Source organism: Aedes aegypti, chromosome 1 (genome assembly GCF_002204515.2).
Source record: "Aedes aegypti strain LVP_AGWG chromosome 1, AaegL5.0 Primary Assembly, whole genome shotgun sequence".
In the NCBI taxonomy this organism is placed as follows: domain Eukaryota; kingdom Metazoa; phylum Arthropoda; class Insecta; order Diptera; family Culicidae; genus Aedes; species Aedes aegypti.
The window spans coordinates 148142515-148161257 of NC_035107.1; the positions used below are offsets into that span (position 1 = coordinate 148142515).

At 40.6% G+C, this 18743-nt stretch overlaps 1 protein-coding gene across 1 annotated transcript in view; it reads right to left on the minus strand.

The window, feature by feature from the left end:
- Nucleotides 1-4182: 4182 nt before the first annotated feature.
- LOC5579213 (nucleolar protein 14 homolog) overlaps nucleotides 4183-18743 on the minus strand; it is a 32707-nt gene continuing 18146 nt past the window's right edge. The window contains exon 3 of the mRNA XM_001657290.2: nucleotides 4183-4716. Within this exon, the coding sequence (XP_001657340.2) occupies nucleotides 4250-4716 (467 nt within the window). The 3' untranslated portion in view covers nucleotides 4183-4249. The remainder of the gene's footprint in view (nucleotides 4717-18743) is intronic.

Below are 18743 nucleotides of genomic sequence, written 5' to 3' on the forward strand. Positions count from 1 at the left end.
GCAGGATTAAACTTTTGCAAACTCAGCACGAAAAAGTCCAGCAACAAAAGGAATAGATCGGTATCTATTAAAAGTAAACTACATAATAATAGTTATTATTATTTGTCTTTATTGAAGAAGTCACTATTATTTTGCTGTCTGACTGCAACCAGCCCTGAAGCTGGTTGCAGTCAGACAGCAAAATAATAGTGACTTTAGTGACCAAAATGATCAAAAAAGTGACCAAATAGTGACCAAAAAGTGACCTAAAAGTGACTTGAAAACTACAAGTCATTGAAATGACTAGAAATGAAAATATGGTCAATGTGAATATTAACCATTCTACATATTAGGCGAATTTAGAATGTAGAGAACTGCAGTAAATTCAAATCTTTCGTAACAGTTATCTGTCCGAGATAAGACTTGATTGTCATAAATGGTCAAAAAGATAACCTTTTCGAGATTTCATTTATCATTATTTACGAGACGAACGTTAGCTTAAAATAAGGTTACTAGGTTATATTTCTGATTTATTTATTTATTTATTTATTAACTCCATCTTCAGTATTAATACTGTACAGACTGATACTTAAACTATAACGAAACTAAATATACATTTACTTGAATACAGAAATCAAAGTGCATTAATTCATTTAGGCACAACATGTCAAACAAAATTTTAACAAAAAGTCTACAACATAGAAAATAAAGAACAATATCACAATTATACGCGAACGAAAACATCAATTACTGAGAAAAACAAAATTCGCTTACGGGAATAAAAATTAAATATTCACATGATTTGGGCTCCAAGTTACACCGCGGGTGTTTAGGAATTCTCTAAATTTGATACCGGGGGGCCATGTTGCAGAGTCCATAACGATTGTTTGCCATTTAACATCTAAAGTAATCTTAAAGGAAGCATAATCAAGCAGACTAAGATCTTTTCCCTTCGGCACTAGTTTGAAAACGTTAATAGCTTCTTCTTTCTGGATTCCAACTGTGTGTCGAACCATACATTCAACCTCTCTTTCGGATACAGAACTTTCTATGTTCGTCAAGAAAAGTGAGAAAATCTGTTTCGGTGGCGAACACAATCCCAATGAACAAGCGATCTCCTCAGGACTGCTATTTGTTGTGTATACAGGGCCGGAACCGTCTAACAGTTTTGTCGATGACAACGGCGTTGACGAATTTTGTTCAGCTACGTGTTGAATTGACTGCGATGTAATGTTTAATAACATCTTTCCGATTTCATCAACTTGCAATTTGATGTTTTTTAGTTCCGACTCAAATGTTGGCGAAGAAACGGGTGACGCTTCATCTGTACGCAGTGTTGATCTCCTCTTGTAGAAACGATTCAAACAGCAAAACAAATTAGTTGAATGTCGTGCATAAAGAATTAGAATTTAGCATTTCAATAAATGAATTATTGAAAATAATCACATTAACCCGTATAAGCCTAAGTGAAAGCAAAACTACTAAAACCCTCACCACTCAGCGAATACTTAACGGATTCAAATAATTTTTTGTCAGTATACTGGCCCACATATCTAGTTTCTAGAAGTGGCCGAAGGAACTTGGGAATACTTTTGTAGCCGAAGTTATCGTGGTGGGTCAGTGGGTCAAGTTGGGTAGAAAAAGACGATTTTTTGGGACATTCTAAGTTATCTTTATTTATTTCTAATAGCATTTATTTTATTTTGCATGAATCAACAAGATCTAATATTCAACATTATAAATGAATAGTATTGTACTGTTTGGAGTGTACAAGATGCGGCCACTCGGACTTAATGCCCTGAAGAACCGGCTCTAGATTTGTTAGGTACTAAACCACTTCAAATCTCTAAAAGTGTAGATAGAACATAATAGTTTATTAAAATGCGTTCGCATAAGCTTGACACAGATGTGAAGACACAAATTGTGCACTTTATCATCATTTTGAGGCATCCCGGAGATTTGAAAATGATAATTTGTAGGATCAATCAAATGCAGTTGACATAATTATTCAATTTAATCGATTATCAGGAGGTTTACGCTGATGCATTTTTCTTGAAACTACTCGATATAGTGGCCACATTAAAGCAGATTCTGTAAATTATCTGTGACTTGAAATTTGCCTACCTCCAGGGGCACAGAAGTACAGAACCCTTGTCACCCGACCTGACCCAGTGATCCACCGCAATAACTCAGGCCACAAGAACATTCCCGAGATTCTTTGATTACTTTTAGAAACAAGATATGTGTACGAATATACTGACAAAAAATAATTGAAATCCTTTAAGCATTCACTGAGTGGTGAGAATTTTAGTTATTTTTCTTTCACTCAGGCCTATACGGGTTAATCAGTGGCGACTCGTAACCTCACGTTTCATCTGATCTACGACCCTGAAATGACTAATTTTGCAAATTTAAATTATAAAGTAAACAGTAAACGATAGAAAAAACATATTTGTTGCTGAAATTCATGAACAGGTGGATTTTGGGTTAGAGAATAGCCACTGATAACACTATTGATTAATTATTATCGTCCAACAATGTTCTATCATTCATTACAGAAACATGTTTTTTTGTTTGGAAATAGTTGACCAAAGGCGTGTAAAAAGCAGTGTCAAGGGTTAATCAATGGAAACATGTATTAAAAAAAAGACACCGACACGTTAATGCTTCCAGTGGACGATTTGCCCTTTGAAGGAAGCACCACACTAGACAACGGACTAGCATGCAACGCCCAATGGCACAATCGAAATACGTTCCTGGTGAAAGGTTTTCCAGACTGAAGCGGGAATCGAACCAACACTCCTTGATTCGATGCGGTTAAGGCGAAGTAGGCCGTCATTGAAATTTGTACGCGTCGTTGATGATTGTTGCTAATTCATCTCACGATTCCGAATCAAAGAAAATCAGTTGGTTTTGCACTGACACAGCTGAAAAAGTAACAGCATATTTTATGCATGTTAGCGCGTACAGTGATCTTTTTCAAGTCAATATAAAGTATCAAGACTGAGTTTTATCACTTTAAAATGCAAGCTGAAAATCATCATTGTTGCTAAAATGAATGACGGGCTACTTAGCCTTAAATGCTTGGTTACACTAACCGCACGGCCACGCTGGAATTTCTGATGTGATATCTGAAATGATTTCCAGCAAAAATAGTACTTTCTGTTGAAGTCCTGGACGAGTTTCTGACAAGCTTTCATAATTTATTTTAGTTGTTATTCCTAGTCGTCTCTGGCTTATCTTCCGGAGGAGTTTTGATGATGGTTTTGGATTTCTTGTATAGCCGTAGATTACTCATATCAGATATTGGTTCTGATTTTTGACAAAATTTAATAAAATATTTCAGACAACAAATTTATCCTAATGTTGCTTTCTAAGTTTTGCCAGAATGTTCTCCAAAATTTTTTCTAGGAAATTTTTAAATTTTCTATCGGAAATGTCTACGGAATATTCACTTGAATTTTTCCAAAAAGTTAGCTGGAAGGACGGGGATGAACCAATCTCGGGCTGAACTTCCCCATAATAAGGATTCAATAATAATATAGTTAGCCAGGAGTCTCTACTTTTTTTTGGGTCAAGAATCTTGACACTTTGATTTCAAAATCACACTATTCTTGTCTTTATAATAACAAATATCTGTTTCTTGTTGTTTTAGTTTGAAAAGCTAACCCAGCCTTAAATTTCATTATCATCAGATAACGAAAAAGAGTGACTTTAGTGACCATTTTCCTGAAAAAAGTGACTTTTTGTTGGAAATAGTGACTTTTTAGTGACCAGGTTGAAAAAAGTGACCAAGTCACTAAAAAGTGACTTGCTACCAGCTTTCAACCTGGCTAAATAATGGTGGGATTATGAATATGTTATTATTTAGTAGTTGATGTGAACCGGGCCTCAACTACTAAATAATACCCCATTGCTCCGGGTAGCACAGGATGGGCACAATACTTTGGAGGGCGCCATGGTACTTCACAGGCTCCGTTAACGTTTAGGTTTCATTTAGACCTCCCTAACCATTCATTCCTAGGCACTATAAGCATGAAGCCGCATCACACCATGAATTAGGGGTCAGCTGGTGAGTTGGAGTTTTACCATCGGAAAAGGCAGCCCGTAGTGTTATTTTTTAGCCAACTGCCTTCCCTTCCATCATTTATCGGTACATCATCCATAGGCTTTCTTTCATCAACGATACACATATAACAAAAGTTTTAAATTACTTACATGATCTTTTATTTTTCTTCTACAAGCGACAAGCGTGCATTGCGCCTGTAGTTCACTTCTTGTATTTGGCCTTCCGGTCGAGCGACTTAAGCTCGCCTTGCTGCGTAGTGGCGTCGGAGAATATCCGTTTGACTTTCTCCCTCCGCTCGCGGTCGCTGGCTGCCCGCTGTTTGAACTGTAATTTGGCGATAAACTCGTTATCCTGTCTGATTTCACGTGCTGCAGCGCGGGATTCTTTCTTAACTTTCTGCTGAAGCTTTCGGCGCTTGTCACGATCGGAGAGCTGCTGGTTCTTCGGCCTTCGACGGATATCGTCGTACACGGCTTCAATCTTCGGCTCCAACAGCCGCAGTGGTTTCGGTTTCTGTTCCGGGGCAAGCAGGAACAGGAGGGGTCGCAGATGTAGCGCCTTCACTGTATTTAGCGTTTCGTTGAGCGAAACTTTAAGAACCGCCGGGAGTAGTTCCTCGTCGAGGCGTTCCAGACTTCGTATGACTTCGATGGACAGCTGGTGAACGGCTGCAAAGAAATAGTAAATGAAAAACTTTGAGTTAGGAATTGTTTGGAACCGTAATTTAATTCTATATGTAGTGCTGTAGCGTGCGATTGGCCACAGGTGGGTCCCCGCCATCAGGGGTTGCCATAATGGGTAATACACTAAGCCAGTAGGGTGGTTCAAAAGTCGGTTTTGCTTCACACCGCTCATCCGTTTCTAGATCAAATTCTGAGTTTCCTCCCAACATTTGAGCTTATTTGGGATGAAAACTGAGACTGCACAAGCCGTTCAAAGTTTGTATGGAAATTACTACAAATTTTGTATTGCATTCAGTTGGAGCTGCCTGACAGCTTTACTTGTTAAGGCTGAACCCTCTGGCTTTTGCCAAGTTTCCCTTCTACCAGGACCAATACTCAGACGGACTAGGCAATGCACAGTATTTCGATCGGTCGAAATCTGTAGCACCTTTAAACGTGATTTTTTCGGAATGGTGTCTTCGGACGAAAATTTTCTAAAAATATAGCGCATATATTGACGGTAAATGTTAGTTCGCAACGGGGCGACGTTGCGAAAATATATTTTTTTAAATGACGATCTTTAAATATGATGTCTTTGGCAAAGTTGTAGATAATTCAAATACAAACAATTTTCCTAAAGACACCTAGTGTGTATTCAGCCGCATTTCCAAAATACGGGAGTATTTTATGAACGACCTCCTAAAACTAGTTTTTCTTGTTTATTTTGAAAATACGAAGTTTCCGGTAGCAACAATGTTCTACAAAATTATGTAAACAGTCAAAAAGATTCATTCTCTAGAAGACACTAGGTTTCTAAAGATTAAGGAAAAGCAGTTATAACCGTTTAAGTGCAAAAATCAGTCATTTTTGGGGTCCGTGTATTTATTCGGGTGGCAGCTGGTGTTTTCTCGGATTCCGCGATCAAATCAAAAACTTCAACGGACTGTATTTTCAACGCGTCTGTATTGATCGAAATCGTTTTTACAAGTGATTTATTTTTCGCGACAAAGTGTTGCCAGAGGTAATCGTATCCGTCTACAAGCCCCACAGTAAAAACTATGCAACACGTTCAAAAAAATTCAACCAAAGTTACACTGTGAAAATTATAATTGCAAATCAATATGAATAGTAACATTCACCCCCCGGAGCCGGATGGCTCTACTCATCTTCATCACGTATTGGCAGCACTGCGATCTGGGTGGTTGGCCGCACGTAAACACCACTGCTTGTCTTTATGGACACCACGCGTATGATTCCATCCTTGCCGGGTCGTACTTCTACAATTCTCCCAAGTTTCCACGTTTGCGGTGGGAGATTCTCTTCCTTTAGTAATACAAGAAGTCCATTGCGTAGAAGATCAGGACTCTTGTACCACTTTCCTCGTTTCTGCAAACCAGTAATGTATTCATCAGACCATCTGCGCCAGAATGACTGCTTCCGTTGCTGTATCAGCTGGTATCTGGAGAGTGTCGATTGTTTCAGATCAGTGTAGCCCGGTTCAGCGATGGCCGTCAACTCTCTTCCCACCAAAAAATGCCCAGGCTGAGCGCCTTGAAGTCAGTTGGATCGTTACTCTGTTCAACCAATGGCCGAGAGTTGAGAATGGCTTCAATTTGAACCAACAAAGTTACCATCTCCTCGTATGTCAAATAGGCCTCCTTCAACGTTCTGTACAGATGTGTCTTCATCGCCTTAACTCCGGCTTCCCATAAGCCCCCTTGATGGGGAGCTCTTGGAGGCATGAAATGCCAATTCGTTCCTCTGGGCTGACAGAAACTTGTCACCTTTTCCTCCAGTATCTGAGACTTCAATAGATGTAGAAATTCTTGGAGCTCTCGTCTAGCACCAATGAAATTGGAGCCATTATCTGAGTATATGTCAGACACATTTCCGCGTCGTGCGACAAAGCGCTGTAATGCTCCAAGGAAACCATCTGTTGTCATAGAGCTCACCAATTCCAGGTGAATGGCTTTCGTGCACATACACAAAAAGGCAAACGTATGCCTTAATTGGTGCCTTTGACCTTCCTTGTTTAATCATGAACGGCCCTGCGTAATCCACACCTGTTTTCTCAAACGGTTGGGCGATGGTTACACGTGCGCTGGGAAGATCGCCCATATACTGTTGCACATCTCTGGGTTAACACGGAAACACCTTACACATCTTCTTAACACTCGATTGACTGTGCGCTTGGCGTTCACCGGCCAAAATTGTTCTCTGATTTTTGCCAGTAATCCATTCTGACCAGCATGTAACTGTTCCTTGTGAAGTGCTTCGATGACGATATCCGTGAAATGATGTCGTACAGGTATGATCATCGGATGTTTCTGATCTCTCGGCAAATCGGAATGTATGACACGACCACCGACTCTCAACAGCCTATCATTTTCGTTGAAAATTGGGTTGACATTTCTCAGCTTTCCCTTCACTTGTTTCCCTTGTTGAATCCTGCTGATCTCATCATGGTACACGCTTCCTTGGACAATGCGCACCATACAATAGACTGAATCACGCCAATCCAACACTCCAATATTTCCGGATCTCTTCTGGTTGCCAAGCTTCCTCGCCCGACAATTATGGATAAACCGACACACGTAAGCAAATACTCGCTGAAGCCTTCTAAAACTGCTGCACGACAAAATCACTTCGTGGAGACGATTTATCTTGGATGAGGTCACGACTGCACCAGTTACAACACTTTCTTCATTTGCATTCTGCTTTTCATTATCTTCGCCTTGTTGAGGCCACTCATCATTCATAGTACGAAGGAAATTCGGCCCATTCCACCACAGTTCACTACGCATTAGTTCATTCGGTTGCACCCCACGCGATACTAGGTCCGCTGGGTTTTCCTTCGTGCTAACATAGTTCCACTCAGTGTCCGGATTCAACTTCAATATTTCCGTAACCCGATTCTTCACAAATACCAATTGTTCTGGTTTGATCTTCTTCAACCAACAAATCGCTATTTTTGAGTCCGACCATAGAACTACTCGATTGATATCGACATCTACGGTTTCGCGCACTGTTTTCATCTGCCTAGCCAGCAATACCGCAGCACAAAGCTCCAATCTTGGTACGGTCATTTCCGCTGGCGCAGCTCCATCCCTCTCCTTTCGTTCAGACTCCTTAAGCGGAGCCACTCTTGATTTTCCGCACAGAAGTCGCACCTCCACCATACCATCAGCAGCTACAGTTTTCAGATACACGCAGCATCCGTACGCCTTTGTGGATGCGTCCGAAAACCCATGAAGCTCAAAGGTTGTCGGATTGTCTATTGTCACACGCCTCGGGATCTCCATGTCGTTCACGCTGCACAACTCCGATCTTAGTCTACTCCAGATATCAAGCTCTTCGTCCGGGATCGGATCATCCCAGTCTATCATCTTGCGCCAAAGCTGCTGCAATACCATTTTGGCCAAGACTACAATCGGCCCCAGAACACCGAGGGGATCAAATAATCGCGCAATCTCGGATAAAACTTCACGCTTAGTCGGAACTCCTGTATTCGTCATGGGCTTTACTCGGAACAAGAAATTATCGGTCACCGGGTCCCATAGTAGGCCCAGCGTTTTAATGATCCCGTTCACATTTCTGTCTTCAAAACTGAGTTGTTTTTCACGATCCTCGACGGGCACGCCATCAAGTATTTGTGGATCATTGGCGCACCACTTATGCAGTTTGAAACCGCCCTTGTTCAGCAACAGCTGCAAATCCTCACGTAGTCGCCTTGCTTCTTCTAATGTGCTTGCTCCCGAAAGCGCGTCATCGACGTAGAATGTCTTCAACAGAACAGCACTCGCTTCCGGGTATCCCTCACGTTCGTCGTCAGCCAACTGGACTAAGCACCGAGTTGCTAGGAATCCAGCTGGTCCAATGCCGTACGTAACTCTCGACAGTTCCAAATCCTTGATTGACTGCGTTCTGTCATCGCGCCACAAACATCTTTGGAACTTGGTATGCGCTTCATTTACCACAATCTGCCTGTACATACGCTGAATGTCCGCGGAGAAGACGAATTTGTGGAGCCGCCATTGCAGGATAATATCGAAAAGAGGTTTCTGAACTGTTGGAGCGTCCATCAAAATGTCATTTAGTGACAAATCATTGGTCGTCTTCGCGGACACATCAAATACTACCCGCAATCTCGTCGTTGAGCTTTCTGGTTTGAGTACGCAATGATGCGGTAAGTAGTATCCATCGCCTGATTCGGTTTCTGCGGCATGGCATGGCCTAGTTCTAAATATTCGTTCACAAAATCCGAATACATCTTTTTCAAATCGGGGTGCTTCTCCAGTCTGTCCTCTAACGCCTTGAATCTCCTTTCGGCCTGGGCTCTGGAATCTCCCAATTGGTCAGCGTCTTTCCTGAAAGGAAGTTGCACGACGTATCTGCCGTCGTCTCTTCTGGAATACGATGCACGGAAATGCTTTTCGCAATCATCGCTCAACGGCTCGCTTATTTGTTCGTCGATCATCCAAAAACGCTCCAAATCAATTTTCAACTGTTCATCCTTCTTATCATTGATCGAAGCTTGGTAAACGTTGACTGTGGGAACAGCGAGTTCGGTATTAATAGATCCTGCCACTAACCATCCCAGCTGACTTTCCTGCAGTATAGGAAGTTCATCTGACATTCGAATTTTTCCTGCTCCCATCAGGTTGAAGAAAACACCTGCTCCGATAAGCATATCCACATGTCTTGAGCAGAAGAAAGTTGGATCCGCCAGCGGCAACTGCTCCGGATTCGGCCAAGTCGAAGCGTCGAAATGTACGAGAGGTAGTGCGCTTGTTACTCGAGGCACTATCAGAAAATCTAGGGGAAGTACGAAGTTCGATGTCCTAGACTTCACGGTGGCATGAACTCTGAAATTCACTGATGTACGAGTTCCGTTGACTTCAACAATTGGGATGTCCACGCTTTCCTTACGTAGGCATAGCAAGTCGCTCATTCTCTGAGATACAAAATTCGCCCTTGCACCAGAGTCCAGAAGTACACGGCATGTGTGCGATGACATCAACAACCGCCGTTGCCAACAACACTTGCTTCTCTGCCGAAATCTGCAACACTGGAACCTCACTCTGAGCGATGACCTTCGGTGGATCCTTCGTGACCGACGAGCTCGTGACGACCGATTTCACCTTCGCTTTACCCGTTGCCGTCTCCGTCCTTTCGGTTTTCTCATCAGTATGCATTAAGGGATGGTGTTTTTTCTGGCATTCACACAACTTGCTGGTATCAATCTTGCAATTGGTTGTTCGATGTCCTCTTTTCAGGCATGTAAAGCAAAGCCCACACTGCTTAGCTTTTGCATATCGACTGCTCACGCTCAACTTCTTGAACATGTCACACGCTTCGATTGAATGATCGTTTTCACAAATCGGACATCTTCCATGCTGCGCTGTAGCCGCATGTGCTCTGACCGAAGCTGCAGGTGTACAACTCTTAAAGCTGGACGCCACTGGTCTAGATCTTCCGGAATGGGAAGAATCTTCGCATCTTTCTAGTATGTAGCAATACTTTCGCAAAAAATCCACTGTTTCCTTGTAGACCGGTAGGTTACCATTCACGGTAGCTTCCCATGCCTTCCTAGTATCGGCATCCAATTTCGAGATCAGTAAATGCACTACTATGGACTCGGACAACTGATCCGTCATTTTTAGTTTGTGGAATGCAAGAGATTCGATCCGTTTTTCCACGACATCTAGCAAAGCCCTAAGTTCCCCGTGGGTACCCTTGGTCATAGGCTTTAGATTCAGCAGTTATCGGATGTATGCTTGAACGACCATACGCAGATTCTCAAACCTTTTCGTTAAAATCCTCCACGCTCCTTCGTAGTTATTGTCCTGCAACGTTTGCTGATCTATTGCTCCTGCTGCCTTGCCTACCAAAGCCTCATCTAAGTAGTGAAGCTTTGTAGCAGGAGAATCCCCTACGCATTTATCAACGATGTCAATGAACCGGTCTTTGAACTTGTACCAACCTTCATACCGACCGTCAAAGGTCGGTAATGGAGTCTGCTGTAGCAAAAGGGATGGCACAACTTGCATTGGAGTCCCCAAACCACTGCCGCCAGGTTGGCTCTGATAATAAGAAATTGCTCGTTGTTCTTGTTCAAGCTGATCAATCATTTCGTCCAGCGAGATCCGTACAAACTCATACACTTCTTCGAAATCAATTAATTTCTGTTCGAATTCTTCTCCCTTTGTAGGATCCGCTATGAAGACTCGGTTCATGATCGCATTATACTCACTGTACGCATTCGTAACAGTCTCAACGTACAATTTAAGAGCGTGAATATTGAACTTACCGACATCTCCGTTCGCAATTTGGATGGCGCGTCTGATTCGTTCCACCTTACCTTGTGTTGTGGAGAGACACTGCTCCAACGAGGCCAACGTTTCAGCCATTTTGGTTTGCTCACGGCGAGCCTGCTGTTCGTTTCGTTGATCTCGTACACTCACAAATGATGTCGCTCCACCAAGACAGGTTCTCGGTGTGTGGAACACGGGAGATGCAGCTGGAGAGGCAACGGGAGTCGAAAATAAAATCCGTTTCAGCTTGCCGGAGCTCAGCTGCATAGCACTTCACTTCATTCAAATTAAATTCCGTCTTTTTTCGCTCACTTCTTCAGAATCGGCACTTTCCTTTTCATCCGATTATCGAATTGCCTCACTGTTCACCAACACAATTTCTACACCATCCAAAATGGAGTCGCAAAATTTGCTGGCTTCGGAAATGCTTCTTCTTTTTCTTTTCACTGATCTTCTACCGAGCAGCAGCAGCAGCAACCTGCCTCGGATCGCATCTTCACCACTTTTCACAAAAAAGCTGAAATTTCTTTTCTGCCTTCGTGGCACATCCAATTTAAATTGGGATCACACTTCAGTCGCCAAATAACACCAGCGACGAATTTTTCGTTTCAACGAACAGAACCCTGCTACAATTCACTTTCAAGATGGAGTCGCTGGACTCCACATGGCAATCAATTAGACCGATTTTCACTTTTCTCTTCTTCCGAACTGCAGCACTACTGATCTCGGATCATCAAAACACAATTTCAATCTCCGCTGCGTTCTTTACTGCAACGGAAATTTGCAATTCTTCAATCTTCTCAAATCGAATTCAAGTTTTCAGCACCGTTTTCATCGAAAGACTCCATTCACAGCGAACGCGCAACTACTTCCAGCCATTCAACATGGCAGCCTTTCGTCAGTTTTTCGATCGCCTGCTAACAACACTTCACAAAAAAACTCAGCCGCTTTGGCTGGCTTTTCGATTTCCTGAATTCTTCCAGAGACAGGAATCAAAATCACTAGCACGACGACCGATCAAATTCCATTTCTATAATTTAACGCGGCACATCCGCCTCGATACGGACCAATGTTTTCTCGGATTCCGCGATCAAATCAAAAACTTCAACGGACTGTATTTTCAACGCGTCTGTATTGATCGAAATCGTTTTTACAAGTGATTTATTTCTCGCGACAAAGTGTTGCCAAAGGTAATCGTATCCGTCTACAAGCCCCACAGTAAAAACTATGCAACACGTTCAAAAAAATTCAACCAAAGTTACACTGTGAAAATTATAATTGCAAATAAATATGAATAGTAACAGCTGGTAGCAGATGAAACCAAGTAGGATTCAAAATACATCATTAGTAGTTGTAAATGTCGATAGTGTCATTAGTATCCACGAGTACCCCTTTTACTTAGAGGAAGTATCGTCAATGACTCTTATTACTCTGTAGTACTTAGTTATATAATGGATAGAGGGCTATGTGGCTCCATACGTCTTCTTTTGCTTCTTCTTGACACATTCTTCATCATTATGCACAATCAATAGGTTCCAAATACATTTTTGAAGAAAGTTCTCAATCTCCTGAAAAGAGGCTTTACGAAATGGCTCGCCCTACAACTATTTTTCACTTGAGATTTTTGCGTTTTTTCGTACATCCCAAGTAACCAAATAGCACATTAATTCGTTCTGCGTGCTAGAATTATACAGCTGACACGCTTAATTGGTCGAATAATAGCACTAAATGACCAAAAAGATAAACTAGCAGGCTAGTGTTTACTACATGACACGTGCAAGGACGATGCGGTGAGTAGCAAATTAAGTGATGTATCAAATTCAAAATCAAGCAAGTGCCTCAATATCAGATCATTTTGTAAATAAGTGTTGCAACCATAAGAATTGCGTTAACATTTAAACACTGTTTTGATTCACAGAATAGTGATTCAATGATTTATTCTTTTCTCAACAGAATATTTCACCAAATATGCATAACTTGCACTTACTGTAGTGTCCATGTACGAAAAATAGCTAAAACTGCAAGCGAAAAATAGTTGTATGGTGAGTCATTTTGTAAAGACTAATTGGGAACTCTCTTCATAAAAGTATTTGGAACCTATTGAGTGTGTGTATAAAGATGAAGAATGTGTCAAGAAGAAGAAAAAGAAGAAGTTTGGAGTCACATAGCCCTCTACCCATCACATAACTAAGTACTTCAGGGTAATAAGAGTCATTGATGAAACTTCCTCTAAGTAAAAGGAATAAACGTGGATACTAATGACACTATCGACATTTACAACCAACTGCCAACCGAATAAATACATGGACCCCAAAAATGACTGATTTTTGCACTTAAACGGTTATAACTGCTTTTCTTTGATCTTTAGAAACCCAGTGTCTCCTAGAGAATGATTAATTTTGACTGTTTACATAATTTTGTAGAACATTGTTGCTACCGGAAACTTCGTATTTTCAAAATAAACGAGAAAAACTAGTTTAAGGGGTCGTTTATAAAATACTCCCGTATTTTGGGAATGCGGCTGAATACACACTAGGTGTCTTTGGCAAAGTTGTTTGTATTTGAAATATCTACAACTTTGCCAAAGACATCATATTTAAAGATCGTCATTAAAAAAAATATTTTCGCAGCGCCGCCCGTGGCGAAGTTGCGAACTAACATTTACCGTCAATATATGTGCTATATTTTTAGAAAATTTTCGTCCGAAGACACCATTCCGAAAAAATCACGTTTAAAGGTGCTACAGAATTAAGTTCACGATTTCGGCCGATCAAAATACTGTGCCACGGACGGAATCATTGACTCCGAGGTGAAAAAAAGCCACCAGCAGCTCCGGAAAGAACCAGTCATCAGTGACGTTTTCCTTTATTTCAAAGCACGCACTTCGGTCCCCGAGCTGTTGGACGGTCTGAATCAGCTTAACTGCAACTAGCACCTACAGAGGGATACCAGCACGGAAGGCTCGCCGACGACGCCACTAGACAGTATCGGCTCCAATTGCGCTGACTCACGACCACCGAAATTGGCGGTAATCACCTTCGTAAGTCATTTCCATCGCAAAAGCCTGCAGAAGGATTAACGAAGTGCTCTCCTTACAGATCCATCTATCTCAGTAAAAGCTAGACTGGCCATCGGCCGTCTGCGAGAGTTGTGCAGGACAGAAAAGCCTTCCACTGGAAGTGAGTAGCCTCATTCGAATTTGATGACTTGCGACGATGCTAGCTGGAGGAACGTGCCAGGGCTTTTCTTTTTATTATTACAGCTTCAAAGCTCTCGGAGTGCATTCAGATCGGACGACTGTGTGCAATCGGACGCAGGGAGTGGATCACGGCAGCGAACCGTTTAAGCGTAAGAGCAAGGGACGCTCAGGAACGTCAAGACCATTCACCATCAGTAGGCGCCAATCCCGCTTCTGTGGCCGTACACAGAGAGCGAAGCGTGCCGTAGAAGCTAGGCGCAGACTTCAGTTCGCCGGTGATCGGCACCCGGACAGTTGCGTTGACGAGTCGGTGTGAGGCAAGAGGTGCAGGATGCAGATATTCAGTAGGAAACAAGGGTGTACCCAAGAAGTGTTTCGTGAGTACCACTAGTATAAGAAAATTAATGGAATGAAGAAGAAAGCAAGTCAGAGTTAGGGAATAGAAGGCAGATAAGGGTGATGATGAACAGTATGCTGAATAAAAAATTTGCACAATGATTTAAGCTATTTGTGGCGTTTTTATGTTGCTAGCCGGTCCGACCGATGCATTTTCAATTCTGCTCGTTTCACAACAGATTTCCTAGATCAATTGTTAAGATATTAAAAACAAAAATCAATCGAATAGCTTATCCCGTAGGATTTTCTGAATTATAATTCCTTGAATTACGTCGGAAGAAATTTCCAAAGAAGTTTGTGTAAGACTGCTGGGAGTAATTACTGGAAAATTTGCAGTGGTGTTAACTGGCGTAGAACCTTAAATAAACTTTAGAAGATTCCAAGGGTATGTTATTCAAGAAATTCATTGGAAAACGTTTGGATGAAATGCTGAAGAAGCTCCTAGAAAAAAATCTATAGGAGCCAAGGATGGAAATCTAGTGATCATGATAACACAAATGATGCATCGTGGTTGTTCTTTATCATGCGATCATAGCAACAACGACAAACCCTTAGTCGTCAAGCCATCACAACAAACTCCGCTCCGCGAAAAATGAATCGCTCGGCCTGTGAGCTGACGATCAATTGTTCGCGAATCAAAGTCATAATTTTGGAGGATTTTTCTGATTGCACTCCACGATTTGTCTCCTAGCTTGTCGTTTATCATCTGAGAGGCAATCGTGCGTGGTATGTGAGAGAGTTTATCCGTGAATTTTGAATTGATTCGCATTAATCGCAACATGTTACAATATCCGACAAACCCTTTGTCCTACGACAAACAGTTCATCGGATGCTCGATATATCTATGATCAACGCGCGTGGTGAGGTGTTGAAATCATGTTGCTGCAAGAGCGACGGCCCTCTTGGATCATTCAGATACCGTGTTGTTTGTCGTTAGAGCTGATTTTTTTCCATCCTTGATAGGAGCATTATGATAAATCGACGATCGAGTTTATTGGGAAACCTTTCCTTCCTAATAAATTTCCTCCTCAAGAAACTTTTGGAGCAATTCCTGGAAGTAACCATGGATGAACTCTAAAGGATTTCACATGAAAAAGCGTAGGAATTTTTGTGGGGTTTCTTGGAAAAATTTCTAAGCGATTTTTTTCAAAACTATGGAATAAATCTTTGTGAGTTTTCTTGAAGATATGTATCTACATATCTTTGGAAAAATCTTTAGAGCAACAACTGGAGGAATCGATTAAAGAATTAGTGCATAGTTTGCGATAGTTTTTGAAAAAATAAATCAATGAAATAAATGAAGATTTTACGGGAGCATAACCTGGAGAAATTCTTCTAAGCATCCTTCGAAAAAACGCTGGATGAATTTCTGGGATAATTGGTAGAGAGAACTCTATACAAAATTTTAGAGAACATCTTTGAAAGCATTCCAGATCAAATCTCTTGGAATTACTGGGATATTTCTTGAAGCTTTTCCTCGAGGGATCTGAGAAAAAAATCTAGATGAGCCTGTTGAATAGTCTCATTATAGTCTCTGAATGTTACTGTGTATAATTTTGCATCAGGATTAACTGCAAGCGATATAATGAATATAGTGACTTTAGAGACCATTTAGTTCAAAAAACAGAAACTTTAGAGATCTTCCTCCAAAAATAGAAACTTTTTCAAAACTTGTATTGAAATAGACACCAAGTATCTTAAAAACAGACCTCCTACCAACTCTGCAAAGGCATAAAATGTTGTTTTTTTTTTTTTGTATTTCATTAGAATTTCTACGAAAAACAGGAATGCTTAAAAATATTCTGAGAGCGGGCTCTAAACAGCTAGTCTGGTCAGAACAGAAGTACCATTAAAAGTATTAATTTTACTAGTGTATGCGTCAATCTTTTACATTAATCAATTACACTGCGGAACATTTTCTTTGTTTCAATCATTACTTAAATTAGAGTTACTGAAACCTTGACCGTTTTCAAAAATATTTTCTATTTTTTTGAGGTAGGTATTGGGTGTTGAAAGGCATTGTTTAACGACTACACTGCCCATAACTGCATATTTATAACATTCGACAAAAGTAGGCATTGAATAAATGGAATACCAAGTGTGCATTTTATTGCAGTATGGGAGGAAACTAAAATTTCAAAGAAAATACTAGGAACTCAAAAGTGCTTATTTGAGGCTGATATTTTGTACAACTCATATCTCATTCTGGAGAAATAGTCAGAAAATAATTCTGATATAAATTTCATTGCTACAGTCGCCTCTCCACATCTCGATATCGAAGGGACCATCGAGATAGGGAGAGATCGAGACAAAGAACAAATGTTGGATGAATACTAGATTGAAAAACACTCCGTTGCCAAGAAATATAATACACAAACAGACGTCATTTTGCGCTCCTAATTTGTTTTGAATCCCAAAATTTTGGTCTAGTTACCTTCGATATTGGTCATATCGACATACGGAGAGAAAATTGCGAACGAAAAACCAACAGAAACGCATCGAGATATGGAGATATCGAGATAAGGAGGATATCGAGATATGGAGAATGAGAATGTATGCAGACTGAAGGGACTTATGAAATCATCGACATACGGAGAGATATCGAGATGTAGAACATCGAGATGTGGAGAGTCGACTGTATTACATTACGAGGCTCATTTATAATCTCAATGTGACTGTTATGCGGTTATAATTACCAATGTGACAAAACAACTTGGTATTTTTTTCGAATTTTCTAGAACAATCTCACAGATTTCATAAAGTTGATCGAAAGTATTTATCATTTGATGACTCTCGATGGTATTAACTCCAATTTGTCAAAAATGTCGAATGTGACTGTTATGCAGTTATGGGCAGTACAGTCAACTTACTAAAGAATTCAAAGTTAATGTGTTAGAGAATATTTTTTAACAAAATTTCATGATACTTTCAAAGCTCAAAAGTTATTTGTTGATGTATTAGAAAAGTATGGTATCTTGCCATATATAGGAACGAATAATTTTGTGTGACGATGGCGGCATGTTGAAAAAATCGATTTCTTCAACATTTATTCGTGCATTCAAACCAAATTGAATCCTACATAATTCTATTCTGATGATTATTGGTGAGTTAGATCACTATATACCAATCATAGTTTAACTTTCAACATTAAAAACACCATTTTATACAACTTTGAGGACCTGTAGTTCAAAAATGTAATGTGTTGGAACATTATCGAAATCAACTTCTAATTCACCAACCCCAAATTTACTAGGCACATGATGTGATCTTTGAGACACGCAGAAATGTTATCTTTGTTAAGCTGTGCAATATTACTGCTACCTTTGAAAATTTTAATCATGCAGATTCATAACCTGCAACAGATATTTTTTTCCGGAACTACGAATAATCGATAATTTTAGTACATTACAATAAATATATGGTGAATTATTTGAAAGCATTTCACAAAAAAACGTCCAAGTTTATTAATGAACTGAATCATTCAAGTAACATTTTTAAGCGGCGCTGCCGAATTTTTTTATATTAAATAGAGTGTGCTAGTTTCGAAATAGTTTATCGTGGACATATTCAACCATGAATTACTGTTTCAAAATTATTTCCCTGAGTGTAGTCAAAATTCCCTGAGCATTCCAGGTTTTCTGCCCATAAACGCATGTCAGTCCCATGTTTGCTGGATTTCCTATTCACATGGGACAATTATGCGTTTATGGGCAGTTTTTTCCAGGTTGGATAAAATTCCCTGAGAATTCCAGGTTTTCCATGTTTTCCAGGTATTAGATACCCTGTTAATGTAATCGCCATACAAATTCAAAAATAATCCTTTTGGGATCGTCTAGTGTGTTGAACGTTAGCTTGTATAGTAATAACAAAAAAGATAAACTTTGACGTTGACCAAGGGGCGTACAAATGTAAGTTCACCAATGGTGATAGGCAGAGTCTATGAATGGAGAGTTGCGCGAAGAGACTTCTTTGAATGGTTGTTCTTCTTCGTCTTCGAAAACAGCCCCTATCTGTTTTGCTGGTCTGCTCGATAGGTAGGTAGACAGTTTGACAGTTCGATAGGTAGATTTGGTTTCATTCTTCGCGCAACTCTCCATTCATAGACTCTGGTGATAGGAAGCGCA